The 27,508-nt window shown below is 42.2% G+C and overlaps 3 protein-coding genes across 8 annotated transcripts; 1 reads left to right on the forward strand and 2 right to left on the reverse strand.

Annotated features, from left to right (window-relative positions):
* Positions 1–650: 650 nt before the first annotated feature.
* On the reverse strand, positions 651–13,963 carry cdhr5a (cadherin-related family member 5a). 3 transcript variants are annotated; one of them, XM_077023438.1, is made up of 14 exons: positions 13,794–13,963; positions 7,907–8,082; positions 7,609–7,671; positions 4,366–4,455; positions 4,028–4,114; positions 3,843–3,947; positions 3,442–3,627; positions 3,259–3,349; positions 3,064–3,161; positions 2,691–2,897; positions 2,394–2,510; positions 2,179–2,245; positions 1,926–2,083; positions 651–1,759 (listed from the first exon to the last, which is right to left on the reverse strand). In XM_077023438.1, exons 1-14 carry the CDS (start codon positions 13,807–13,809, stop codon positions 1,190–1,192), a joined length of 2,031 nt encoding a protein of 676 aa, XP_076879553.1. In that variant the 5' UTR covers positions 13,810–13,963; the 3' UTR covers positions 651–1,189. The 3 variants fall into 3 exon arrangements, with proteins under 3 accessions (XP_076879553.1, XP_076879551.1, XP_076879552.1); XM_077023436.1 differs by lacking the exon at positions 13,794–13,963 and adding an exon at positions 8,561–8,771; XM_077023437.1 differs by lacking the exon at positions 13,794–13,963 and adding an exon at positions 8,561–8,769 and having other exon boundaries at positions 2,394–2,507.
* A 174-nt stretch (positions 13,964–14,137) lies between these two features.
* Positions 14,138–23,951, forward strand: drd4b (dopamine receptor D4b). 2 transcript variants are annotated; one of them, XM_077023442.1, is made up of 4 exons: positions 14,138–14,475; positions 15,169–15,281; positions 15,436–16,019; positions 21,945–23,951. In XM_077023442.1, the coding sequence occupies exons 1-4, from the start codon at positions 14,233–14,235 to the stop codon at positions 22,154–22,156; spliced, it is 1,152 nt and encodes a 383-aa protein (XP_076879557.1). In that variant the 5' UTR covers positions 14,138–14,232; the 3' UTR covers positions 22,157–23,951. The 2 variants fall into 2 exon arrangements, with proteins under 2 accessions (XP_076879557.1, XP_076879558.1); XM_077023443.1 differs by lacking the exon at positions 21,945–23,951 and adding an exon at positions 18,779–20,204.
* On the reverse strand, positions 23,941–27,260 carry sirt3 (sirtuin 3). Of its 3 annotated transcripts, none has more exons than XM_077023439.1 (8): positions 26,946–27,260; positions 26,739–26,829; positions 26,499–26,669; positions 26,172–26,404; positions 25,945–26,045; positions 25,619–25,780; positions 25,066–25,302; positions 23,941–24,832 (listed from the first exon to the last, which is right to left on the reverse strand). In XM_077023439.1, exons 1-8 carry the CDS (start codon positions 27,091–27,093, stop codon positions 24,809–24,811), a joined length of 1,167 nt encoding a protein of 388 aa, XP_076879554.1. In that variant the 5' UTR covers positions 27,094–27,260; the 3' UTR covers positions 23,941–24,808. The 3 variants fall into 3 exon arrangements, with proteins under 3 accessions (XP_076879554.1, XP_076879555.1, XP_076879556.1); XM_077023440.1 differs by having other exon boundaries at positions 25,090–25,302; positions 26,946–27,259; XM_077023441.1 differs by lacking the exons at positions 26,499–26,669; positions 26,739–26,829; positions 26,946–27,260 and having other exon boundaries at positions 26,168–26,302.
* Positions 27,261–27,508: the final 248 nt, after the last annotated feature.

The raw sequence follows: 27,508 nt of genomic DNA on the forward strand, positions 1-27,508 counted from the left end.
TGCATGCTCTGTGAAGGGTAATTGTGGCTGGAAGTCTCCTCTTTACCTAATCGTATATTTTAACGTTCACCCTCAATGTACGCCTAATTGCACAATCACAGTCATGCTCACTCTCCATCACGATCATTCACTGTTAAAATCTCTCTGCTCTTCACACGTACTGTATATAAATACTGCATGATGACCATTTGTGCAATCGGACCTTTGTTGTACAATGTCTCCGTGATGTGAGCTACATTCCATCAGTTAAGTACAGATATTCTTTACAAAGATTTAGTGTTAGTCTGAAATCATAATCTAGGTCTGTTATGTAGACCAAACATGTAGCCCTCTCAATTTTGTTACTCTAATTTGTGCAAAATATAATTTTTTTAACAAAAGTGTGCTGTAAAGCATTAACATACTCTACTATGGTCTCGCGTGGCCCCATGTACAGACACAGCCAGCTGCAGGTCTGAAGACTAGCATAACATCTAACAGCATCAAATTCAAATGAAATCACACAGATATCTATTATATTAGATTCGTCCAAGAGAGGGCGCCATTTTATTTGTAGGCGTAGCTACTTTATGTAAACATTCCATGTTCGGGCACAAACTGTTTGTTTGTTTGTTTTGCTCTGGATAAGAAAACTATCAGACGTCAAGAAATTGAATGCATTTCCTTTGCTTTTATTTTTCATTTTCCACTTACATGGTGACATTTTCACATTGTATAAAATATTCTTAGAATCTTCAAATGTTCTCATGTCCACAAAATGTTATTCACAAACAGCTCTGAAATTAAACTGGATAAAAAATCTCAAGATTAACAATATCTGTTTAGTACTTCCCTTCTTTTGTGATAAATAATATGATCTAAAACAGAAATGTTGATTTTGTTATATCTCCAAAGCTTTTCGTCATGTTAGTATTTTTCAAGATTTTACAACAGTGAACCCTTTAGGTCAATTTAGGTTAGGGAATTTTCTGTTAAGTTGTTTTTCAGCATTTCATCACAGATGAAATTCTTTTACCGTATAAACCGTAAAAAGGTTACGGCCTTTTGAATCTGGTTGGCAGGAATGTTTTTAACACCACATCGCAGCTTCGGATGTCGGTGGATATGTTTGCCAGCTTGTGAAAAAAAGGTAATCGAGTCACTTCAGGCTGAGGTTGATGTGCTTCACTGATTCAGAGCTTTGTGGCTCTCACTGGGCTATTTTGTCCTGATACAGCAGCTCTCTGTGACCAGAGGCAGGTCCTTCCTGGTTGTCTTGGTTGTCCATCACAGTCAGATCTCCTGATTCCACATCGTTGGCCTTTTGAACCACAGAAGACGAGTCCTCCTCATCTTCCTCCAGCTCCTCCTTGGGCCTGAGTCCTATGTCATCGGGAATGATCTCTACCTCGATGTCTGACGAATCCTCGCTCTCCTTGAACCACACCGCCTTCCGCCCGTCCGGCCCTCTCCTCCCCTTAGCTAGGATGGACTTGACCTGGTCCTTGGTGCCGCGGGTCTTGGTGCGGCCCGACGGGCTCCCGTGGTGCGAGTGGTTGGAGTGCGTCCGCATGCCGCAGGAGCTGCAGTGTCGTGGCCTCTCGCGGGGCGTCACTCTTACCCTCCCCACTGCTTCCAGCTTCCGCTCTCTCTTGTCCGCCCTCCGGGCACGTGGCCTGGTCCCGTTACTGCCTTCGTTCGTGAAGCCGTCGTTGGTGAACTGCATGCCGTTGCTTGGCCTTCCTCTGATCTCAGTCAGGGGCAGGCACGGTCCTAAACACTGTAATGACAGCAATGGATCTAGTTTTTGCGAAGTGAGCCAAGGTAAAGGCACCGTTTATCTCGCATTAAAGTCCTATCTGTCACACTGCACAAACTGTCTCCAACAACAAGTAATATGAGCATTCAGAGCTGGACTCACACAGCTTTGCGGAGAAGTTGCTGACCTCAGTTAACTTGAGCGTATCGGGATTCGCTTTCTTCAGGCGGGAGATGAGGTACCCAATCACAATGAGGCAGAGCACGAGTAAGGCTGCCATTACGAAGCCGAGCAGTGCCATGTCGCCGGGGCGATATCCCTCAGAGGGTGACTGGACCCCCACGGCTGAGAGGCGTCAAAACGTCAAAACTCACAGTAAGTTTACACGCAGTTGGCATATTAATGCATTACGATGAAACCCCTCAGAGGAGATGACTCACGCGGTAACACAAGCACGGACAGGGTCGCTGTGCCCGACTCCCCAGTGGATACGTCCACAACCCGAAGCTGCGAACAAGCGAAAGCCAATTTTAGGCCGTGCCTTTTCGGCTGGGCCGTCATGCGGTGACAAGGCAAGGAGTGCCGTAATCTGAATGATCTTGTGCGTTTTTGCTTCATTTGAGTGTGAGGAGGGATATCAGAGGGCTGTACTTGCCTGAGAAATAAAGGAGTCGGTCCGAACCGCCTTCTTCAGAAGCACAAACCCATCCGTGGTTATGTTGACGTAGCTACTGTATTGTACTTCATATCTGATGTCGGGATTTACTCCCTGCTGACGCAAATGCAATATATAAGGTATATTTTCCTTCTGATGATGTAAACCATATTAACATATAGGTGCTAAATACAGATCCATATTTAAATGTACACTACATTGCTCAGAATAATGTGGGACAGAGTTGCGAGACACAATGTGAGATGTAAGACCATGTTGTGAGGTACTCTAACCTACATTTGCAAAGTCGTCGTCCCGTGCTCTGACCCTAAAAGGCCTGTTTGAAGTCCTGTCCCTAAGTACCATGTTCTCGGGGCCGTTGTTGCTGTAAATGTATGCTTCGTAGCGATCCCGCTCAAACTTTGGTGCGTTCCTGCTCTTCTTCATCACTTCTATGTTGACTGACGTGGAGGCAAACTGGTCTCTGTTGGACACCTGTGAAGCCTGGAAAAAATGTCATCAGTTCAATGCCAAAGTATTGGCCTCTCTGAACATAGATTCAGAAAGGAAAAAAAAAATATATTTTTAATGTAGTAAAGTAATCAATGTAAATGTAAATGTAATGTAAAGTTGTAGTAATCAATACCACTGATTAACATATGGTTCTTACCACAATTGTGAGGGATATTGGCCCTGAAATATCTGCTGGTTTTAACATGGTTATGTTTCCAGTGTTTTCATCTATTTGGAATATACCATCTTCATTTCCTAGATGAAACAAACAGAACTATTTTACACTCAGATGAACAGTGAACATTAAATCCAGCTTGAAGAGCTTCACCAAGGGTCAAAGAAACACCGTTACCTCGAACAATTTTGTAACTTATCTCTTCGTTTCTGCTCTTGTCTCCATCTCTGGCATAGACCGGACCGGGCTGCATCTGCACTGGGCCGTCCTAAGAACCCGGAAATAATCTGCATCATATATTTCATGACACATTTCAGTTCATGTTTACAGGACAGTAAACTTTACAGGACAAGTCATTACCTGTCTTTCTGTTAGGTTAACCCGGCCTTTGTAGCCATTACTCAGGCAGATCTTTGCGGTACCAAGGGTTGTCCGTGTACAAGGCTGGAACCACGGCGGACGGTTATCAATGTCTTTTATGTGGACTGTTATCATTGCCGTGGATGTGAAGGACAGTTGGTCTGTTGGGGAAGTTGGAGGAGTGTCCTGTAAAAACCAAGAGACCATTATGTTTGGCTGAAGAGGCTTTGTGAGAACATGGAGGCTATGGCATTTCAGTGTTAGAAGCAACAGGACATTTTTAACCAGTATCAATTGTTAAACAAGTTGTGGCAATATGCGCAAGTGTGTGAAATACAGTAAAATGTTGTTTGATCTTCACAAAACAAATCTGTCTTTGTATTGTCTTCGTACTGGATTACCTGCACAAATAAGGTAAATGCGACTTGCTGGATGACGTCGTAATCCAAAACTTTGTTCACGAGGATGTTGGGTTTGTATACGCTCTCCAGTCTGAAATACGTGTTCTGCAGAGACGGAAGGCTTAAGTGAAACACTGAGGCCTGATGAGGAGAATAAGGCAGGAGAACCGAGGCTGCCTGCCTACCGTATTCGGCTCCATCGTGTAGTATAACACCCCGGAATCATCATCCTTTGCTTCGATCAAGCCAACGCTGGTATTCACAGGTGTGAGCTGTGAAACAAACCTCATAGTTTACAGTGAAAATAGTCTTTTTCGTGAACAATATATATATATATATATATATATATATATATATATATATATATATATATATATATATATATATATATATATATATATATATATACACACACACACACACACACACACACACACACATGTCAACTCACAACTCACCCACTGTAAAAGGAAAAATATAATTAAACTGGTCCCTGACCTTAGGAACAGAAGAATGACCTTACCTCATTCACATCTAGTCTGTATTCACTGTGGGAAAACGCTGGAGGGTTATCGTTGATATTCTGAACCTGAACACGCACGGTCAAAGTGATCTGTGGACATACAGAACAAACAGGGCAATGCTGCAAATACAAGTATCATAATAACGGAAGCGTTTTGATGCCAAGAATGTAAAAAAAAGGCATTCTTCAACATGTCGTTATTACGAGAAAATATCTCGTTTTTATGAGGTATCATGTCGTTAAAACAACATAGTATGTTATAATTATGAAATAAACATCTCGTAATTACGAGAAAGCATCTGTCACATTGGGGGGGGGGGGGCCCTGCCGGTCGCCCCCGGTTACAGCGGCAGCGGTCCTGTTTTTGGTCACGTGATGTTCGTCCCTCAGGTGGGCGGGACCCGTGATCCGTCTCACCTGAGGGTCGCTTGTCTTTGTATCAGTTGACTGCTGGTTATTATTTTCTTCATTTGGAACAATGCACGGGTTTTTGGTTTGCACATTTTCTATTAAACTATCCTCTTTCCCTGAGACTTGGCCTGATCGCTTCCTTTTTAGTTGCTCACCCTGCCCATCACAGAATAACCAGCCACCCTTCGGAAGCCGCCAGTCTCTTTTACTTTCTCCTTCGTTCGTGGTCATGTCTCGTGGTAAGTGTTTGTCTACGTGCTGTGTGTTTGTCGTGTATTGTCTGAGAGTGTGTTGAGTCTGTCCCCACTGGTCCCGCCGTGTTTAAATGTTGTTTGTGTTGAGACCCGTAAGTAACACGGCGGTGACTAGAGCTGGGGACCAGTAGACTCCGCTCTCGCCCAGCGAAACTACCGGTACCTCACATTACGCTCGTCCGTTGTCCGTTATCGTCTGTATGCGTGTGTGTGTGTGTACGTTGTAGTGTTTTGTATTAATAACGACGCGGACGTGAGCGAGTGTGTGAGTGTGCCGTGGTGTGTGTGTTTCGCTGGTGGTGTTCGTGTGTGTATGTAGACAGGTCCACCGATGCGTGCTGCATGCTCAACTGCGTGTGTCCGATATCCCGTGGTGACGGGGGTGAGCGACTGCGAGCCAGAGAGACGCGTCGCTGTGGCCGTGACGCGCAAGCCGCTCGTGAATAGCTCTCTCTCTCTCCAAAGATCTGCGGATCCCATGGCAAACATGGTGAGAGAGAGAGAGCTGGAGTAGGCGCGTCACGCTCTACAGAGCGCGCGCATCGGTGGGTCCTGTCCGTTTGTTTGTGTTCTGTCTTTGCGTGTTCGTTTTGTCCTAGCGTGTAGAGTGATTTTGTTTTATGTAATTCCTCTCTTGCGCCCCTCTTCACTGTGTGTGGGGAGGGGTCCATTTGAGGTCCCGTGCCACTGGGTGTGGCACGGAGGGCATCTTAAGGTGCATATATGTTATATGTTGTTCCCCGGAGGAGCCCCCCCTAAATATGTTTTTGGGGGGGAGCTATGGGGTTCCTGAGCCAGGAAGATGGTTCAGAAGGCGCTGCCCCGTTGGGAGACCTGTCCTGTTGGGAGGGACCCCTGAGCAGGTAGGAGCCCCTGTACCCCTTTAAGTAGGCAGAGGATGCCTGGGGTGTTAGCGGCAGGGTGTCTCCTCAGGCTAATAAGGGGTCTCCTCCCCCCTGGGTAAAGGGGGTTTTAACAGGCAGGGCAGTGCACGTTATATGTTGTGTGTCGTCTGTGTGCGTGTGTGTGTGATGTGTTGCAGGTCGCTCCTGGTGGTGGACTGCGGCACTCCCGGACCTAGTGGAGTCTCCAGGAGGAGACCCTCCCCTTCGAGCTCGGGGTGACCAGCGTGTCCCTGATGCGCATTGCCAGGGCCCTGGTCTCTGGCGCTCCTGGGTTGGGTGGAGGAATCCACCTTGAGATGAGGGGCCCTGGGAGGGGTTCACTCCCCAGGAGTCTGGGCAGGGAACGGGTCCCTGTCTTGTCCCCGCCCTCCCGCCCCTTTGTTGTGTTTTGTGTGCTGCCGCTGTAAGCCGCACGTCCGGAGGGGAGTGCAGCTTTGGTGGGGGGGTCTGTCACGTTGTGGGGGGGCCCCCTGCCGGTCGCCCCCAGTTACAACGGCAGCGGTCCTGTTTTTGGTCACGTGATGTTCGTCCCTCAGGTGGGCGGGACCCGTGATCCGTCTCACCTGAGGGTCGTTTGTTCATCTATATATGTCTTGTCTTTGTACCAGTTGACTGCTGGTTATTATTTCCTTCATTTGGAACAATGCATGGGTTTTTGGTTTGCACATTTTCTATTAAACCATCCTCTTTCCCTGAGACTTGGCGTGATCGCTTCCTTTTTAGTTGCTCACCCTGCCCGTCACAGCATCTCGTTTTTATGAGATATGTTGTTAAAACGAAAATTTTCTAAATTTGCCAAATGCACAGCATTTTCAATGTCGCAGGTGATTGAATTAATCAAATTAATAAATCAGACTTGCTTTATTCCTAACCGAGCATCTTGACCGACATGTAAAGCTTCATGGGTACAAACTACATCTTAAATGTCTACAAGCTGGATATGTTGTCACGCAAGACAGAGTCAGACTTTTATTAAAAGTTTTGGATCCATGGCTAGTGAGCCGAGATGCCGAAACCGCCTTCGTCGCAGGTTGTACAGGAATCCAGGTCCCAACTTTATACGGCATGTGGACTCTTATAATAAACTGAAACCGTTCCATTCCTGCTAGCCATCGTCGTTCCACTCTAAAATGGCCAAACTAACCTTATCTTGCTTCTTTTTCAAAATGTTATGCTCTGGAGCTCCATGTTTTCTCAGAAAAATCAAAAGGTTAGTCACTTCACTGTCTGCCATGTCTTATTTTGACCTGAATAATGAAATATGTTAACTGAAGTGCGAAGTATGACCTACATGTGACGTTTTAACAGCTCACATACGTCATTTTAACGACATAATATCTCATAAAAACGAGATACTTTCTCGTAATAACTACATAAGATCTAATAATGACATACGATCTCGTAATAACAACAAGCTGAAGATTTTTTTTTACATTCTTGGCAGCAATATACTAAGTATATTATAAGTAAGTATAATACTTGCATACATAATACAACCAATTACTAAAACTCAGACAGATATGGACTGAAGACAAAAAAAGCACTTATAAAACTGGGTACCACAAATAGAACAAATCGAAATCCAAAACAGAATGTCAGCGGGTTTCGGTTCTGGTTGCTGAGTTCGTTAGACTAGCATTCAGTTAGCTAACGTTACAATGTGTGACACTTACGCTTTTAAAGCCTGTCTTATTGCAACGGATATGAACGGTGAGCTCCTCGGGATTTAACAGGGTCTGAAAACAAAGCAGATGTGTTAGCCGGCATCATGGACCAGTTTTAGGTTCATTTTACATTTATATCAGCTCAGTGAGAATTGGTTAATTGTAGTGAAAACGGCAGTTTATCAAATCAGCGATAGCGATAGTGGTTTTATTGTCAACACTTTTTCCATCTTCATAGTCTCGCTGCTCCAAAGATGAAAAAACCCACAATACATTGTTTAGAGGAAAAGCTGAGGGTTAAACATACTTCAAAGTCCAGCCGTTTCTTCACGATCAGATCTGAGCCCCTCAGGCCGAAGGCTCCCTCCGGGTTCTCAATGAGAGTGAGTGTGACATCCTTTGTTTTTGTGTCAATGTGGACAACAACGGTGTTGATTGTGTTGTTCTCTTTAATTGTCAGTGGCTCCGAGGGAACTGAACAGACTGAAGAGAGAAGACGAATATTATCATGTCTAATGAACCACAACAGAGGATGCCAATGAGCAACTACCAACGACACATTTCAGTTTAGTGGATACGTCTTGTAAACAATCAGTGAGCCCCCTTGCATACATCAGTACAGAAAAGTGAGTTTTGTTATTGATAAGCTGTGGCCCGAAAGTGGTGTGATCTGTTTCTGAGTCACTGAACTGGCGTTTAGTGAATAGCACGTTTGTCAGAATGGAGGGGCGAGGGAATTTCTAGCATTTAACCTCTGCTGGCAATACAATATCCAGACCAACACACAGACAACACATGATCCTGAATGGTGAAAATCATGCTTGTGTCATCCATGTGGTCATGTAGCACAAATTCTAACAAACCCCACAAGACTGATGCCCCACTGCCCCACAAACTCATGCGATTTCAAACAGGCATTTGCGACTGCCAAAAGTTCACAATCTGAAACAGTCTTACTTACTTTTTTCAGATAGGCAGAGTTTGTGGAGGAGGATTGGTAGCATGCAGCCGAAGACGGTATTTACAGATTTTCGTTTATATTTCCTTTCCATGTCCCAAAGTCTGACGAGCACAAGTTAGTATGAAGGGCAATGGGACCGTGGCACAAGCTAGTACAGCTTCACATAAAGCAGCGACTGTGTTCGCTGAAGAGTGGGAGTCGACTCCAGTCGCAATGTTTGTGACTTCATCTTACGGGCACATATTGCCTAAAGAGCCTGCCAACAGTGGACTGCTCCCTCCTACAAAAATACTTGCATCTGCTTTTCAGGGGGTCAGGATGCTCAATAACCAAGAAGGAGCACAGGAATGTGCCCTCAGAACAGAAGGATTTGAAGGATCTGGGGGTTGGAATACATGAGAAATTCTAGTTGTGTTTGTCCCCGTTTCCAGGTGAGAAAGGCCCTTGTTTGAAAGCAGATACCATCTAAATACATTTGTTGACTCAGCACAGCTTTTGATAAATCATTTCAAGATTTAAACTGGTACGCTTTCTTTAATTGGTTCTAAAATATTCCTTGAAATTTAATTTAATATTTGTAACTATTATCATAAATTGTCTGTGATGGTTATTTCACATTTTTTCTAAGTCAGGTCTGGACAGGTCTGGATGCTCCATTTTCATGGGAAAAAAGCTTTGAATGTCTGTGGCTTTTAGATTGCATGTAAGATGGAAGTCTTTACGACACAAAAATAGGGCACTACCTTTGTCCAAGTGTGGATGAGAAGATGAGGGGGGACATGGCTGGCAGCAGAGATCGTCAGGTTTGATCTCGCGTCTCGTCTCACCAGGCCCTGAGCCATTTGCACCCTTGCCATGTTATTTTGCTTCCTTTGTTCGCACCCCCTGGGATCCACGAGTTCACACAATCATCACACACTCTGATATTATGTGCGTTTGGATTTGAGAAGACACTCATAAAGCAGGGCTGTCTCTCCCTCGGCCGCCTGCCTCCAGCCCTCACTGCTGTGTGTGTGTGTGTCTGGAGTGTGGGGGGGGGGGGGGAGATTAGGGGAACAACAACCCACACAGGGCCACATGAAAACGACATTGTGCGGTCATGTAGATGGTGGTTAATGTCATGTGTTCAGAGGGGTGGCCTGGGCTTCCTGCACAGCTGGACGGCAGGCTACATTGTTTTGCGAAGTTGCTCGGAACACTATGGCCTCATATTGTCCTGTAATTTCAATTTAACCAGACAATAGTAAATGCAATCCGTATGTGAAAAACAAAATGTCTATACTTTTTAACTGTTTATCTTTTGGTAAAATCACATGATAGTAATCTTAAAGATGAAAAGGTGAAGTTGAAACATTTAGCTGCAGAAACCTCGCAGTACTTAACACTTTGTATTTTGCAGAAAGATTGATTATCAACTGTCTGTACTGCAGAGGTGTAATTATGCATATGCACCAGCAGATGGCAGCATTTTGCAGATGAAGCGGCTGAATGACGCACCACTCTTTGTTTCAATAAGGCAGCATTAAGTATTGCACTTTGTAATTAAACACATGCATTTTTTAAATGAAATACTTTTTAGGCTTTTTATAGACTAAAGGATCAACTCGAATCTCACAGCTACATTAGTTACACCAACACTGTGGAAAACCCACATCCCCTCAAATTCCTGTCTTGGTGACAGGAGGATTTCTCATGACATCGTATCAGGTAGAACCTATTTCTGAATTCATAACCCCACAGTTTAACGCTCACCTCCGAGCTTCATACAAAGCTGCTTAGAGCCCAGCAGAGCTCTTTTAGTATCTGCTGTAGGACAGTCAAATTGTGGCCTGTGTCTGGTACATCTATTTAGGAGTGACAGGAAGCGAGATCATAACTGCGGAGTTGGTCTACGTACGGGCTAAAGCTATGCTGTCGTTCTCTGCTGTGGTCCCAGTGAATTCAACCACAATATTGCATTAAATAAATAAATAAAACAGAATTCTAACAGAAAAGTGAAGGGGCAAAAAACGTCCTGTTTTAGGTCAGTAATTTTTAGCTCACAGTTCAAACATTCATATTTAAGAAATACTGTCGTTCACTGCAAAGTTGGCACATTTTCAATATTTCAGGTTTAGACGAAATTTCTGGCAAAGCTGAAATTGTATGTTTCTCGAAAAAGAGAAATCAAAATTAATCCGAATCTGTCCTTAAACCACATATTTCCGATACTGTAAGTATCGATCTCAGGTCTGACACTTATAATTTTGGAATATTTAAAAATGTAAATGCAGATCAATGCGCACAAAAAAGATTCCATGCACAATTTATTTTGATTATATCCAACAGTCATGCTTGATTGCTCTCGTGGATTAGCATGTATGTTCATTTAAATGCCATGTAATTTGTTCACCAGATCAACCATTTCTTGTTTTCAAACAAATATTTAACACCGTAGTGGAAGTACATGCAGACAGTGTATTCTCACCTTCCTGGGCTCACGGAGTTCAAGGCCAAAGCATTGCTGCAATCTTGGACAAAATCCTGAAAACACAGGCTAAAACCTCTCAAGTCACACATTCTTTTGAACCATTGCGTTCTGTTTGAGAGGGCCTGAAACACTGGGCATCGGGGATTTGATAACGGCTTAACCTCTTTCTCCCTGCAAGACTCTTAGTGTTGAAGTTGCCAGAAGCCTTTATCTGCCCTGAATCCATCAGTTATAGAAGCTTATACAGAGAGGATTTCACATATACAAGTTAGCAGCATTATTGCTGACCCAGAGTCACTACCATTATAGCTGGTTTTCTCTAAGAAAAACTAATTAGCTACTTTAAATAGCTATAAAAATTCAAAGTTCAGCAGGACCATCCATAAGACAAACACTGCAAATGGGAAATCCAGAGACAAGAAAACTAACAAACCAAGTAAATTACCAGACAAGCCAGGTACAACAGATACAACAAAGTATGCTAACTAAGCTCAGCAACACTTCAAAAAGATTGGGTGTGAATGTCCAGTTTATATAACAGGCAGAGTGGTGAGTTGCGGGTGTGTTTGATATTGAGGGGAGGAGGAAAGAATGTGGGAATTCTGGGTGTTGAAGTTCCAGAGGTTGGGCTGCATGACACACATGAAGTTCTACAGATACATGCCAACAATATTCTAAACCGGAAGCATATTTGTCCATTTATGCCAACCTTTTTTATTTAGTTATGTATGTTTGTTGGACAGTCTAGCAGTCCAATATCTGAAGTGTCACTGCACACGATGTCACGTGATGCAAGAAACATATAACAGATGCCATGTTTTATACCACAACTCCTCTTCAAAAACAGAGCACATTGCCCAAGATCAAATTAGGTTCCATTAAGATATCAGTTATGTCTCAAAGATGTCTAACGTAGACAATACATTGGACCCTGCATGAATGACTTGTGTAAACAAATTCTACACAACCAATGACATTCCAGCAAATCTAGGTTTGCCTCATCTTGTCAATAGTGGGCTAAATATCAGAATATTCTTCCACAAGATAAAAAGAAACAAAGGCTTCATATCATTGCAATATGCTTCAGCTATGTCCCCTTGCCATTTGTTTCTGTGGAATCGTGGCTGAGGGTCATTGAGTTATTAAAAGGAAATACTTGAACAGATGTACTGTGTTTTAGTTAAACGTTAAAAATACGCTCTAAATTGATTCGCAAAATGGAGACCAGAATTCACAACGAGATGAAACCAGCCAAGCACTTAAAGAACAATAACAGCTCAACTGAAATAAGAAGGCCTACCTCACTGAACATTACAACAGTGTTCTTAATCTTCTGTCCTGTAATAGGAACCACACATGATACCTATTTGACAGAAGCCCTGTCAGATCTCAAAATATCCAGTCATTCTGACATGTGGCAAAGCATGCTGAGCCAATTGAGGGATACAGAAGCAACAGTCACTTCCTCTCCGGCTCCCAGTGGCCATGTGAAATGTGTGGTGGCATTTTCAGAAATGGAAAAATGAAGTGCGGCCTGAGTTTTGAATGTCCTGTCTGAACATGCCCTTAAGGGATAACCTGTGCAGTGGTGCTGTGATTAGATATCAGAACATATGTCTCAATCACCATTTGGTAGTTTTGGAGAAAAGAGGAAAGAGGACCAAGCATGTCTGACTGCATGTGCCAGACTGAAAATGGGTTTCATCATCATCATCTCTCAAAGAATGGAATAGAGAGGACCGGTGTGCATGCAGCAGAAACACTCAGTACATTTCAGTATACCTCAAAACATCTTCTAGATGTAAAACAGAATTCACAATGTTCTGTCAGATAATAGCATCCAACACAGCCTGCACACCCAACTCACCCCGCACACCCTGCACTCGGCACACCCCAAAACCCCCACACACCACACTACCCACATACCCGACACACCCCACACAAGAAGGATGGAGAGGAGAGCCTGCTGGTACCCGAATCATGCTGAGGAAAACTCCCAGGGCAAAAGGGATGTTTATATGACAGAGACGAAAACCAGAGACGAAACACAGAGCCATAAGCAACTATTAGTTCATCTCACAGTACAACTCACATTACAGTCCAGATTGCTTACTAACTGCACAAAGTAATGGTGCACACAAGAAAGCAAGCCATGCAGGAGCAGATACTTTTCATAAGAATAATTACATAACAATTATAAAATACATAATTATATAAAAAAGGTTTAAAGGATTTCGTTCCAGTTTTGCAACAAACATGTTTACTAGTTGTTCACCAAACACACCAAAGGAGGCAAGCCGTGTGAAAAGCCGCGTGAAAAGCCATGTGAAAAGCCGTATGAACAACCGTGTGAAAGCAAACAACTAGGGAAAAAAAGTAGTCAAACTCTGTGTAGCCTACACCAAAATGTCTTTCTCGGTTTCCGTTAAATTCCAAGGAAATCATTTATCAAATCTGATTCACTACAAACCCATTTTAAAGTAAACGAACCTGTCCTGCCCTCAGTTAATGAATAAGTTTAAATAAATAAATTAAATAACCTATCAGGATAGTACAGAACCTATCCTGATTCATAACCAGGATGTGAATCAGGGAAAAAAGTTTACATGTTGAATTTTTCCCTGGTTCCAAATGCTTCTTTCACATAATTATAACTGCCAGACTGCCAGGTGAGATGTACAGATAACACTACAGCCGTCATCATTACAGTCATCGTCTCATGAAGGGTGCTCACTAAATTATACAAAATAAAATCATCCATACCTCCCCCGTGGTGCATAGCTGAACAACTTCCAGCAGGCTACCTGAGAGCTCTCTGAATCTAGCGGAAGGACACGGATTTCCACGGCGATACCTCGAGGAGAAACATGCGAGCCCTCGGTCTAATTAGTTGGTCGTGCCTTCAACCTGCAGGGACCGAAGTTAAGTCAGTTTAAGTAATTCGATGGCCACAGTGAAGATTGTTGTTTTTGTCGACGGCCAAGAGTATTGTAGTCCGCTGATATTTATTGTTTTTACGTGGTTGGTGAGTTTTCTGGATTCTGGACACCAAAATGGGCGGTTTTTCCAAAACGCGTCGCAAAAATGGAGCACAGTAGATTTTACCAAAGGGGGATGTTATAAACTTTTTTATGAGGAAGCCACTCTCGGGAGACCAAGGTTGTAGAGAAAGTTAGCTGCGAGTGAGACTTCGTATATAACAATGTCGGGAAATATTACCGATTTCAACGGCACTGTACCGCCGGTCGTCACTGAATATAATTTTGCCGCTCTCATATTCGGTGTCCTGCTGATTATAGTAATCATTTGTGGAAATGCACTTGTGTGCCTTAGTGTTCATAAAGAAAAAGCTTTGAAGACAACAACAAATTACTTCATTGTTAGTCTGGCCGTGGCAGACCTTCTGTTGGCAGTATTGGTTTTACCACTTTTTGTGTACGCAGAGGTAAGTTATCAAACAAATGCACATAACCTTAATGAAAATCGTGTATCTTAATAGGAACTTAATGTATACATTGACTGTTCGTAATGCAGGTTTCGTTAGGTTATTTGTAATTAACATTTTTTTCTGCGTTGAATGATGTACTCAGAAATATATATATTCTGAGTACATCATATATATATATATATATATATATATATATATATATATATATATATATATATATATATATATATATATATATATAAATTTAGAGAAACACTCTATATGAATTACCTACGTTTCCAAGTCTACATGAGACTAATATGATAAAAGAGCATGACTGGAAACTCAGCCACTACTGGAATGGTACTCCTTGTAATCGTGCTTCCTGAATGAGGCCACTTATCCGATTCCGTTAGCCTCAAGTTACCACCACGGGTTTAATCTGCCAAGCTTGTTACCTAACGGCGTACGCTAATGACGCGTGAACGCGCTCCCAGCCGAACACGCACCAAGGACGCTGAAAGTCAGCCTTAAGCATCTCTTACCTTCAGCCCGTACAACTGCGTATTTTCCTGATGACGAGTTTGGAGAGGAGAATGTAGTAGGGGTTTGCATAGTAAAGAGTGACCTTCACCCCTGTTTGTAGTGCGCGTTATATTTATTATATATATTATTGCGGCCATAAAAATGATGTGGGGATGTGATGTCTAGTTTCAGGGTGGCGTTTGGGCGTTACGCATGGTTGTCTGTGACGGGTTGATGGCTATGGATGTGATGCTTTGTACAGCGTCTATATTCAATCTGTGTGCAATCAGCGTGGACAGGTTTGCATTTTCATCGTATTCATACCTGTTTAAATTTTTGATTTTCTTTTATTGATAATCAGCAAAACCTCTGCATTAATATAAATAATCGGCATTCGGAAGTACTATGTAAAAATGAAAAATGGTGGTTGTGCTAACTGGTACCCTGTGACAGGTTCATTGCGGTGTCTATTCCGCTTAATTACAACCGAAAGCGCTTCGACCACCGGCAGGTTGTCCTCCTCTCTGCCACCTGGCTCCTGGCCCTGGCTGTGGCCTCCCCGGTCATCTTTGGCATAAACAACGTCCCGCAGCGCAACCCAGCGGCGTGCCGGCTGGAGGACGACTCCTATGTGGTGTACTCCTCCGTCTGCTCCTTCTTCATCCCCTGCCCCATCATGCTCCTGCTCTACTGCGGAACGTTCCGGGGCCTGCGCCGGTGGGAGGAGGCTCGCAGGGCCAAGCTGAGGAACAGCATCCTGGCCTGCCGCCAGCCCCGGCCCACGCCCGTCCCGCCGGCCCCCGGGCCCGCCCTGCCCCGCGTCGTGGAGCAGGATCTGGCCCAGACCGCGGTGGACGAGCTGGACGATGACATGCGACCCAGCTGCCCACTGCCGCCGGAGTACGGCAACGGCACCGTGCGAACAGTGACATACGCGGAGATTCAAAGCAGTGGCCAGAAGAAGAAGAAGAAGAAGAAAAGGGCCAAGATCAACTGCAGGGAGAGGAAAGCCATGAGGGTCCTGCCTGTTGTTGTGGGTGAGTGCTCAACTCAAGATTAAAGCTGCTGTATTCGAATCTGAAGTTCTAGCACTAGCAAGAACCTCCAGAGGAGGCCACGCCTTCTCTTCAGCCCTAAACCCCATATACGAACCTTCCTCCAAAGCCTGTCCCATTAAAGGTCCACGTAGTGCTCAGATCAGCATTTTATGGGCAGTGTGCCCACAATAAAAGCTGACAGGGAGATTGGCCTGCCTTTCTATAGACAAGCTTTAAAAACAATCACTATAACTTGTCATTCTGTGGCCATTATGAGGAAAAAGCTAAAGTGATAGTGTGACACCCGCTGGCTTTGTGCAGTCAGGATGGACACACTTACTGACGACAAGGGTTTTTATCAAAAACGGTTTCATGTTTAGCATCAACAACTTCACATAACTTCAGAGAAGACACACGGACAACATGAGAACGGTGAGGTGTGATGACACGCAAATAATATAAATCATCCCAAAAGTAACACGAATACCACGTAACACAACATATTCAGGATCTCAGTAAACACGTTTATTCAGGTTGTCTCAGAGACAACCATGACAGATGGCTATGAGGGTGCAAAAACAGTTTAGCCTAAACCTTCCTAAAAGACACCACTTCTATCTGCGTATATTTAAATAAAATAAAAAAGAATGCATTCATAATAATACACGACTAAAGTATATTCCAGACTTAAATAAAACAGTGTTTCACAATAGTCCTCTATTAATTTATTCAGAAAGTTTCAGAAAGTTACCCTAAGTACTCATAAAAAGTTAGGGATAATTGACTTTCTAGTCAAATTTTAGGATTAACCTAATTTGCACTCTAAACTTTACAGGTGAAGTTAATATGACCGTCAGTACACCTTTAAATGCCTCTGTTCAAGTACTTGCTGTTCTCTAACAAGGAGCTTAATGGCAAAATTCACAACAGGTGTTTGAAGAGTTGCAGAGGCTAGAAGAGTTGCAGAAAAACATAGAAGTGGACATCCTTTGGCCACATTCCACACTGATGACCGCTTCATTGTGAACAGCGCCCTGCAGAACAGAATGATGAATGCCACACAAATCCAGGCACATTTAAGGGCGGATGAGAGGCACCCAAGTGTCATCTCAGACCATTCAAAACATTTACAAGGGACGAGTGGGCCTCAGTGATGTTCACTGATGAAATGATGGCCACCAATGATGATGGAGGCGTCAAGGAGAGCGCTATGTATCAGCCACTGTTGTCACCAGACAAGCCTTTAGTGTTGGTTGTGGTGTTACAGATTGGGCAAGTGTGTCTAGTCAATACAGAACTGCCCTACACTTTGCGAATGGTACAGTGTTAAGACCATACTACTTGAATAACATAATTTATCCAGTTATCATGCTTCTGCATGAAGAACACGGGCCTAATTTCATTTTCATGGATGACATTGGCCCAGCTGATTGAGATCGTGAGACTGGGGTACCTCAAATGGAGTAGCATGCACTTTCTCCAGACCTTAATCCCACAGAAAACCTGCAGGATTAGCTGAGTCACCATGCAGAGGCTCGTAATTCTATACCCCAGAACCACAATAACCTGAGGGCCCTTCAAGAAGAGTGGGATGCCATGACTCAGCAGACAATAAGTCGACATGTGAACAGCATGAGAAGTGGTTGTCAAGCTGTAATTGACCCTGATTTATTAGTTACTGAGACTATGACATTTGTTGTTGGGGTATACCCACCATTGTTGATGGCTTTGATCATTGATGATTTGATTGTTGCTGATTTAATACCCTTGTAGCGTGAACTTTTTTACATGTATTGCAGAGGGCATTTTGGTGCGATTGCAAGGGAGACGCATACACTGATAATCAGAGCCGTTAGCACAGTCCAGGTGCATAGTACTAGGGCAACCTGAAACAGAAATATGACTGATACATAAAGTAGGGCAAGACATGGCAAACACAATAATATAACAAAAGATAGGCTAGCAAAAACAATACAAACACAGGGAGGATAAGAAACACGATAGCTGAGAAACACATGTACATCAGGCTTTCGTAGACAATGGCTGTTTCTCAATTCAGGGGCTGCAGCCTACGTAGACCGCGTAGACCGCAGCCCACGGTGGCCAAACACTTCGAAGGCAGGGTAGGCTGCATCTCACGGCTGTTAAATGACAGTCTAGTCTTCGCAAGACGTATGTTTGCGTGACCACGCTCTGCCCCGTTTCATACGTTACATACGTGTTAGCGAGCTGTCCGACAAATATCACATCACCCACAAATGCCTAAAAGAAAATGCGTTGAACATGTATTCACGTTTGACGGGAAGTATAACTTCATAACAAAATTCAATGTATTTTTATAAACGTTACTTTTACGTATAAACGTTTAGTAAATACTCAAAGCACATGTTTACCTGCAATATCATTAATAACTGGCATGTTATTTAGCATCTCATTGCAGTATAAATGTCCATATTTAAAAAATACCGACATTTAAAAACGAATTCTTCGGCCCGTACACTAGACTCATATCAAATATTTAATATTTATAAATATGATTTTGAGTGGTCCATTTAAAAGCATTTTTTTTCACAGAAAAAAAACTTATTGCAGAACGTAATGTATTTGATGTATTGTTGCTTAAATGTCTAGATCACTAGCATCTTTAATAAAAGCACAGCAATTGTTTGAAGTGCGTGGGATAGAATGTTTATGTTCAGAAACTATTATGGGGTCATAGCTGATTAAGAGGAACATGCATCTCATTTTTCTTTCTCCAGTACTTTGGAAGGTCTGGTGACGACGAGATTTGGGCGTGGTCCATGAAAACAGATGCACATAAACCCTGGACCAATCATGTCCCTGGCACTGCCGTCTTAACCAAGAAACACTGCTTTTAAACCCTTAGAAAGCGTTCCCTATTATTACCTAAATCATAATATCTCATGATACCAGACAGTTTGGAATTGCAATAACATACAATATCTAAAATGTTTTGCATCAGGCACCTTTTTTTTTTTTTTTTTTTAAAGAAAACATTAAAAAAGCTGTGCTGATAAAAAGATCTGACTGTTCAGACTGACTATTCATAACTCCTGAACAAAGGAGCTGTCACATGAATTGCTGCATTCATTCTCACAATGGTGACTAATTCTGGTCTAAACCCCTAAATCTGGTTGCTATGTAATGTTGCTATGTAATGGTGTATTAAAATTGATTCTAACCTTGTTGTCACTAGCACAGAAAGTTCAGGTGTGTTTAAAGTATAGTGATGTCGTTGCAGTAATTGTTATTGTAAAAATCACATATTCTTCTACTACAGTCATGGGCAAAAGTTTTGAGAATGACAAATATATTTTCCTTTTTCAACTTCTGGACCAAATCCTGACTGATAGCAGTCCATTCTTGCACAATCAATGCTTGCATTTTGTAGGTTTTTGTTTGTCCACCCGTCTCTTGATGATTGACCACAAGTTCTCAATGGGATTAAGATCTGGGGAGTTTCCAGGCCATGGACCCAAAATCTCTGTTTTGTTCCCTGAGCCATTTAGTCATCACCTTTGCTTTATGGAAAGGTGCTCCATCATGCTGGAAAAGGCATTGTTGATCACCAAACTGCTCTTGGATGGTTGGGAGAAGTTGCTCTCGGAGGACATTCTGGTACTATTCTTTATTCATGGCTGTTTTTTTAGGCAAGACAGAGAGAGCCGATTCCCTTGGCTGAGAAGCAACCCCACACATGAATGGTTTCAGGATGCTTTACAGTTGGCATGAGACAGGACTGGTGGTAGCGCTCACCTCGTCTTCTCTGAACAAGCCGTTTTCCAGATGTCCCAAACAATTGGAAAGGGGATTCATCAGAGAAAATGACTTTACCCTAGTCCTCAGCAGTCCACTCCCTGTACCTTTTGCAGAATATCAGTCTCTCCCTGTTGTTTTTTCTGGAGAGAAGTGGCTTCTTTGCTGCCCTCCTTGAGACCAGGCCTTGCTCCACCTCACAGTGCGTGCAGATGCACTCACACCTGCCTGCTGCCATTCCTGAGCAAGCTCTGCACTGCTGGTAGCCCGATACCGCAGCTGAAACACTTTTAAGAGACGGTCCTGGCGCTTGCTGGTCTTTCTTGGGCGCCCTGGAGCTTTTTTGGCAACAATGGAAACTCTCTCCTTGAAGTTCTTGATGATGCAATAGATTGTTGACTGAGGTGCAATCTTTCTAGCTGCGAAATTCTTCCCTGTTAGGCCATTTTTGTGCAGTGCAATGATGACTGCACATGTTTCTTTAGAGATAACCATGGTTAACAGAAGAGAAACAATGATGCCAAGCACCAGCCTCCTTTTAAAGTGTCCAGTGGTGTCGTTCTTACTTAATCATGACAGATTGATCTCCAGCCCTGTCCTCATCAACACCCACACCTGAGTTAATGGAACAATCACTGAAACGATGTTAGCTGGTCCTTTTAAGGCAGGGCTGCAATGAAGTTGAAATGTATTTTGGGGGATAGCGTTCATTTTCTAGGCAAATGTTGACTTTGCTGTTAAACTGATCACTCTTTATAACATTCTGGAGTATATGTAAATTGCCATTATAAAAACTGAAAATAAAAAAATAATTTTTAATTATATATATTAAAAATTAATATTTGTATCATTCTCAAAACTTTTGGCCATGACTGTAGGTACATTATAGCCATGACACGTATTATTCAAAGTGATGAATGTATACCTATGGGTTTCAAACATGTTTACGTCCACCTGCATTTTATGACAGGTAAATCGTTCCTTACAAATATGTAACTGGGCGAAAGCGGGGGGTGAGACGTTGCGAGATCGGTGTGCAAAGTATTAAAAACGAAACTAAACAGAGAGAGTACTGAACACACACAGGTTATCAGCACGTGAAGTACACTGAACAAAGTAGAAACGCTGCTACGTTCAACGGTGCCGAAAACAATAATCGATAATACGAGCAAATACACTGACAAACAAGGAACCGAGTAAAAAAAACAGGTCCAACGCATGATGACGTGGGTATGGCAACACAGACTCAAGCGCAACGGTGAACGTGAACGACACTTGGCGAATCTGAACAACAACAACAAACCCACGTGATGGGCTGAACCACGTGCACGGGGGAGATATGGGCGCGTGCACTTAGTTTATTGTGTTTCTCGGTCAAATGTTTTTAAAAGGACCTCTATGTGACAGCAAGAAATAACGTTTTCTTAAATCATTTATCCTGATGAAGCCAAATCTGGGCACCGTACCGAAAAGTTTATGTCTACCATGATAATTCGTCATATTATATAAAGAGCCCATTTCAAGAGCCCATTTTCAAATGAATGAAAATATTAAAGTGCTATTAGTTCACTTTGAAGAACACTTTGAAAACCTTTTTTGTTGATCAGAATGAACCCTATTGGTGGATATTTCTAACAGAAAAATTATAATATTCACTTTCATAAAAACATTTAGCACCAGGATTATACAGTAAACTCATGGGTTTTTAAAACATTTGCATATATACGTATGCTAATTATAGGTTAATTTATGTTTAAAATGTGCTGAGCCATATTTGCTGTATTATGTGCAGGAAACTCTCACACATGCGGTACAGGAGTTCACTGGGAACAGGGTTGGGAAACACCACTATAGTTGCATAATGCAGAATTAATAACTGTGACATCATCAGCATTACTGTCTTATCCACAGAATACTGTGCAACCTGCCCACTGAGCTGTGATTCTTGTTCAGTCTAAGATATAGCCTTCTTTGACATAATGCATTCTCTCCCTTTTACTCAGCTTGTAAGAGATGTTTCAATTGTCAGACTTTTTAACCATTCACCAAAGTTTGTTCAGCATATAGAGTCTGAGACCAGAACTGGTCATAATGGGACACTCCGCTGGTACAGTCATTGAAACTGTGTCTCATTCCCTGTGACCTCAGGTGCCTTCTTGTTCTGCTGGACACCGTTCTTTGTGGTCCACAGCACACGGGCTCTGTGCCAGACCTGTGCCGTCTCGTCTCGTCTCATGAGCACGGTGACATGGCTGGGCTACGTGAACAGTGCGCTCAACCCAGTCATCTACACAGTCTTCAACACAGAGTTCCGCAAGGTCTTCCACAAGTTCCTGCATAGCTGTTGCTGTTACTGCTAGAGAACAATCATATAGGATATGTCGAATTACAGTGTATCTCGCACATTTGTAAGCAAATGTATGTAGCTACCTTACTTAATGCCGTTTTTATTTTCATATTTTGCTATTGCCAATAATTGCCTGCAACAGAAAAATGCTCGTTTGGCAAAAATGTGCCTAGCGGTTAATATTATCCACGTTTTATGTGGAGACCATTGTAAAGATCATGTCACCGATGCTTCGTTACTTCTTAATTCATGTGATGAAATTGAAATGTTTAAGTTGCATGTTCACTATCACATATGAGACAATACAGTTGAGAATGTATAATTTCTTAGTTCTAAATTGTAGAACTACCTTGTTCCTCGAGTTGTTGTGACAAGTTGTTGTTGTAGAGGAGAATGTGGAGGAGCAATGTCATTTTTACCACCAAAATGTAGCAAACAATATTCACGAAATTAATTATTATTTTAAAAAACTTTTCAGCTCAAGTGCAGCTCAAATTAGATGACAAATCCAATTGCTTTGTAGTCCTCAAGTGATCCAGTTTATGCTCCATAGAATGGGTCTGCCACATGGAGGTGGCCATGTTTAAAATAGATTCAGTACATTTTATTCTGTTGACCAGTAGACCAATATCCTAAATTTGCTGCAAATGATCAATTTGTCAATTATCAATCAAGCTCCAAATTCAATTGTTTAATATCTGGTTCAAGTGTAGTACCACAGTACCTGTTGTAATGGGAGCACAAGTGACCCTAAAACTGGGAGAATGCCTTCAGCAGAGATCTGGCTCCAGAAGACTGCAGTCCTGAGAACAAGACCCTGCACACTCAAGCTCCTGGTAGAGGACCCAAGCTTGGAAGAACAAATAAACCACTCCATGGAGGGCAAGTGGGAGAGGTTATTTTGCCAGTCCTGATCAGTTAAGTCTTTGGAGTTCCCTTTAATCATCCAGGCAATAAAATAAAATAAAAATTTAATGACATTTGAAATTGGGGGTCTTACAGTCGTACACTGGGTTGAAGATACATTATGAAAGGGCTAAAACATCAGAAAGTGTTCAACTACCCTCAAAGCCCCAAGGATTTTACTAGTCTGAGATTCCCTGCAGAATACAATAAATGAAACACCACATTCTCCTCTGTGCATAGAGCATGTCTGCAAAGTACTGGCACCTATGGAGAAACATCTGTACAGAAATGTCTGTATAGTCAAACAATATATATAACAGTATAGTCAAGTGGAGCCCTATCAGGCTGCTGAATTAAGGAGTTTGTGGAAGAATAAAGACACGATCTGAGATTGGCCATGTGTCTACCCTGCAATGTGACATGCAAGAAATTACCTCGAGATACAAAAAAGAGAGAATACATTTCAGAATGTAAAGTTCCTCTAACATATCTGCCATTAAAGTATGAAAAGTCATGTTAACCCATACAGTGGCTGATTTAACAATGGAGTCAAATTATTAAGCCGTGCTCAAACATTCCAAAGCATAAGCACACAATATAATCATGTTTTAAAGGAGGTTGTGAATATACCCAGTCCTGAGCAACAGGTAAATAAATGCATTTGCAAAGGTATTAATCTGGGCACTAGATGTTTGTTTGCACCTAAATTCACTATATAAACATTTGGATACATAATTAGGACCTACCAATGAAAATCTGGGCATAGCATTTGCCTCAACATAACCGAAGAGAAACAAGAAACAACACAACAGCAAAGAAACAGCTTCGAAATATTGAAAGAATTCATGAAATCATCAGCAATTTTGAACAATAAACATACCAACATACTCATATAATTCATGAATTTATTCCCACTGTTGTAGAATACTGTATGTACATACATATAGAGAGACTTAGCACAAGTTCTGGTATTTTCATTCACATATAAGAAATTGAGAGAAAGATACTGTGCTGAGATACCCTGAACCCTAATAGTGCCTCAAACACCAAGAGAATGATTAATTCTTAATTTCCCTGAGGGAAACCTCCCAAAGGGATCAATAAAGATCTATCTATCTATCTATCTAATTCCCCTTCGTTTTATCGATGTTGCTTAGCACCACCTAGTGGTACAAGTTTAGCTCATATTGCTTTATTGTGATTTTCAGTGCAACAATGGCAGGTTTATTCTTACTTTCTGAGTAGTCTAAATATGGGCACTGAATATGTTATTGAAATTAGCAAGAAACGGCATGATCATGTTCAATGCCTTTAAATCAACATTAAAAAGTTCAATAAATAATACAAAATTTTATAGGTCAGTGTTTATGACTGAGTTGTAAATTGCTGTTAAGTAAAATTGGACCAGAGCACATTGAAAACATAAGAAAGCTTTAAGAATATTTGCTAGAAAATGGTTGGTGGTTGGTTTTTAATATCATAAAACACCAACCACATTCCCCTACAGACGAAGTATCAGGGGCTAAAATTAAACTCATCCAATGGGCTAATTAGGGCATTAAGGATTCCCTACTAACCTGGAGGCTGTGAAAACCACTGCAGCAAAAGTCTTAGGGCCCTGCAGTCCTTACAGTGCAGACTGGCTCCCAGCTCTACTGTGGCCCCTCACAAGGCCCTGCCTGGGAACCCTGGGTCACATGACAGAGCAGTAAATTACTCAGAGGAAGTTTCACGTGAAGCACGCCTCACGTCTGCCTGTTCATTCGTCATTTTTCCTGGAAGCCTGCAGAAAGGACGGCTGGGGTTAGTTTGTGGTCTCTGACATGTTAAAATTAAATTTCACTTAGGTCTTTATCTGATCTCGGTATATTCTGTTGTTTTATTTTAACTGCATTTATGTTCTTATCAAATACAAGGACATGCAAAACCGAAAGCATTTCTAAGAGATTAAATAATATGGGATGAACTAAATGGAAATATTTGATGTATGTAGATTCTTAATACTAGAAAACATACCAAACATATGTGATTGTGATTAACCTTCTGAGTTTCAGCAGCCATAAGTGTCTCCAGCTCAGTCATCCAGCCCAGGGCCTCTGCAAGCTTCCTTACCCCACTCACCACATCACCCAGCTCAGCCACGTCATTGTACCGTGGAGTGCCCCAGGCGAAAGGCCCTACCAGATCACGATTTATCAGGAGGCGGGGCACAGAACCCCGCACAGCTCCAGCCAAGCTGGCAAAGGGCTCCACCTGCAGATGCCCGATCAGAACATTACAGCCAGCAAGAAGCAGCTCAATAGTGTCACCTGTGGGCTAAACCGATGAACAACAATGCCTGTCTGTCCAGGCCTAAAAGATGATAACAGATCAGTTTTGCTCTTCTCAAAATTATCTTACATGGATAAAGAACCTAATTGCTTCTACCCTGCTGTAAATCTTCAGCCTAGAGATATATCCTCACAACATACATCCATATACTGACGAGAAAACTGTACTACACTGTACTACTTAAACTACAGGTCTACACAAATATGCAAATTATGTTAATGGAATAGGGTTCTCTCACCTCTAAAGATGTCCCCATTATAATTAGCAAGTCTGTCACTGGGAAGTCCGTGAGATACAGAAAGAAATGCCGAGGCAGTTCTTCACCAAAGAACACGATGTCTGGCTTGATGACTCCCTTGCAGTGAGGGCAATTAGGCACCACTCCCTCCATTATGTCATTCTGGGAAAGACAAAATCAATGAAGCGCTAAGCAGCTTATCTCTAGAAACATGTAACAAGCAAACAGAACAACATGAGTCGGCATGAGACAGGCACTGTCAGATCTATTTATTTCTCTGTATGGTGTGATCGTTCTTTTCTTGAGCGTAGCCAAAGCACACGTACTCGTAGCTCTTCTCCCTTATAGTCCCTGCGGCAAACCGTACAAGTGGCCGTGGCAAACGTCCCATGCGCCTCCACCAACATCTTAGGTGGAATACCTGCCACTTGAGTATGTTCCGAAACACAAGCGTAGTTAACGTTATTTGTTACCGATAAGTTATTCTATATGCAGTATATTATGTTCTGTATCATTTTGGACATGTCCACAGAGCGAGAGGCCACCTACTCACTCCTTTCCAGCCCGTCTATGTTTTGAGTGTACATCCGGAGGAGCTGACCCTTGTCATGAAGTAACCGGATGAAGTAGTGGGTCAGGTTGGGCTGGTAATTGCCAGGATACAACTCCTTTGCCAAGGCAAAGAAGGGCTTGGGGTTGTGGTGGAAATAGTTAATTTCAAATATAGCCTCAGCATAAGGCAGGTTGTACTGTTGGAGGTTGTTGTAAAGACCACTTTCAGGTGACCTGTTTGAATGAAAATAAAGAAGGTACAGGTTTTCTACTCACGTCAACAAAATCCCAGAGTGTGATGCTGGTGAAACTCGAAATCATTTCCTACCTGAAATCTGGAATTCCACTCGGTGTACTGATTCCTGCTCCTGCCATCACAATTATTCTTTTGTATTTTCGTTCTCTAATATTTTTTGCAACATCCTCTAATTTCTGCTGCGGAGCACTGCTACCTCCACCAAAAAGGCCTCTGTCTTCATAACATTTGTGGAAGTCTCTCCTATAATAATAATAATAGTATAAAACATAAAATGTGGTACCAAATACTACACAACAAATGTATACTTACTGGCAGCAAGCAAACGATGGTACTCTCTGCTTTTGAGCATGTGCAAACTTTTCTGAGGCCTTCTGACTGGCATAGTATGTCCTTAATAGACCTGCAAAGAAGTTAGCTTTACTGACGGTATACTAAGTATGAAGCAAATGCAATTCAAAGTGATCGTCTTTTAAAGGTTATGTGCCAAGCCTAAGTGATTGTTAGATTAGCAGATACCTCGACGACATAAAGCCGCTGTTTTAGGAGATCCTAAGAAGGTCCGTATTACACTGCATAGTACTGAAGAGCTACCTTTAACATGTCCTCCATAGCTTTTGATATTTTTAGTAAAATAGTGTCTAGGTAAAGCCAGCAAAGAGGTCATGTTGTTTGTTTAATGAGACTAACGCTATGTTGTTGGCTTTCTGAAATACTTCGAGGGTATGAAAACGTACACAGAATTCGTCTTAGAAATAAATTCACCCAATTCCAGTATCCCATGTAAATAAAAACTACCTTACAATATCGTGGTCGACCCAGTGACGTAAACTGCCAAAATACCGTAATATACCATGAATATCAAAATGATGCAAGCATGAAAGCGGAGACTAAACGAGTTTTTTCCAACGGATAAAAACATCTACTAATTTCATAAATTGTATGGCTTAAAGGATGCAATATTAGTCCATACTAAGAAAGAAGCTAATTTCATTGTTGCAATGTGCTAATATTATGATGTTTTAGGTAGATCGGCGAAGTCCCGTGGAATGAAACCTCGTGTTTTAATGTTGTATTAAATA

Source organism: Brachyhypopomus gauderio, chromosome 12 (assembly GCF_052324685.1).
Source record: "Brachyhypopomus gauderio isolate BG-103 chromosome 12, BGAUD_0.2, whole genome shotgun sequence".
Lineage (NCBI taxonomy): Eukaryota > Metazoa > Chordata > Actinopteri > Gymnotiformes > Hypopomidae > Brachyhypopomus > Brachyhypopomus gauderio.

What these genes read in the sequence shown, in the direction of transcription:
- cdhr5a (XM_077023436.1), bottom strand. Translation starts at nt 8,651, where the DNA reads ATGGAAAGGAAATATAAACGAAAATCTGTAAATACCGTCTTCGGCTGC. An exon ending in ACACGATGGAGCCGAATACG is followed by an intron (nt 3,948 to 4,027) that starts GTAGGCAGGCAG and finishes CCGTCTCTGCAG; the next exon opens with AACACGTATTTCAGACTGGA. An exon ending in GGGACGACGACTTTGCAAAT is followed by an intron (nt 2,511 to 2,690) that starts GTAGGTTAGAGT and finishes CATTTGCGTCAG; the next exon opens with CAGGGAGTAAATCCCGACAT.
- sirt3 (XM_077023439.1), bottom strand. Translation starts at nt 27,093, where the DNA reads ATGACCTCTTTGCTGGCTTTACCTAGACACTATTTTACTAAAAATATC. An exon ending in CCATCGTTTGCTTGCTGCCA is followed by an intron (nt 26,670 to 26,738) that starts GTAAGTATACAT and finishes TTATTATTATAG; the next exon opens with GAGAGACTTCCACAAATGTT. An exon ending in CATAGACGGGCTGGAAAGGA is followed by an intron (nt 26,046 to 26,171) that starts GTGAGTAGGTGG and finishes AACATACTCAAG; the next exon opens with TGGCAGGTATTCCACCTAAG.
- drd4b (XM_077023442.1), top strand. Translation starts at nt 14,233, where the DNA reads ATGTCGGGAAATATTACCGATTTCAACGGCACTGTACCGCCGGTCGTC. An exon ending in TGTGCAATCAGCGTGGACAG is followed by an intron (nt 15,282 to 15,435) that starts GTTTGCATTTTC and finishes ACCCTGTGACAG; the next exon opens with GTTCATTGCGGTGTCTATTC. An exon ending in GGTCCTGCCTGTTGTTGTGG is followed by an intron (nt 16,020 to 21,944) that starts GTGAGTGCTCAA and finishes CTGTGACCTCAG; the next exon opens with GTGCCTTCTTGTTCTGCTGG.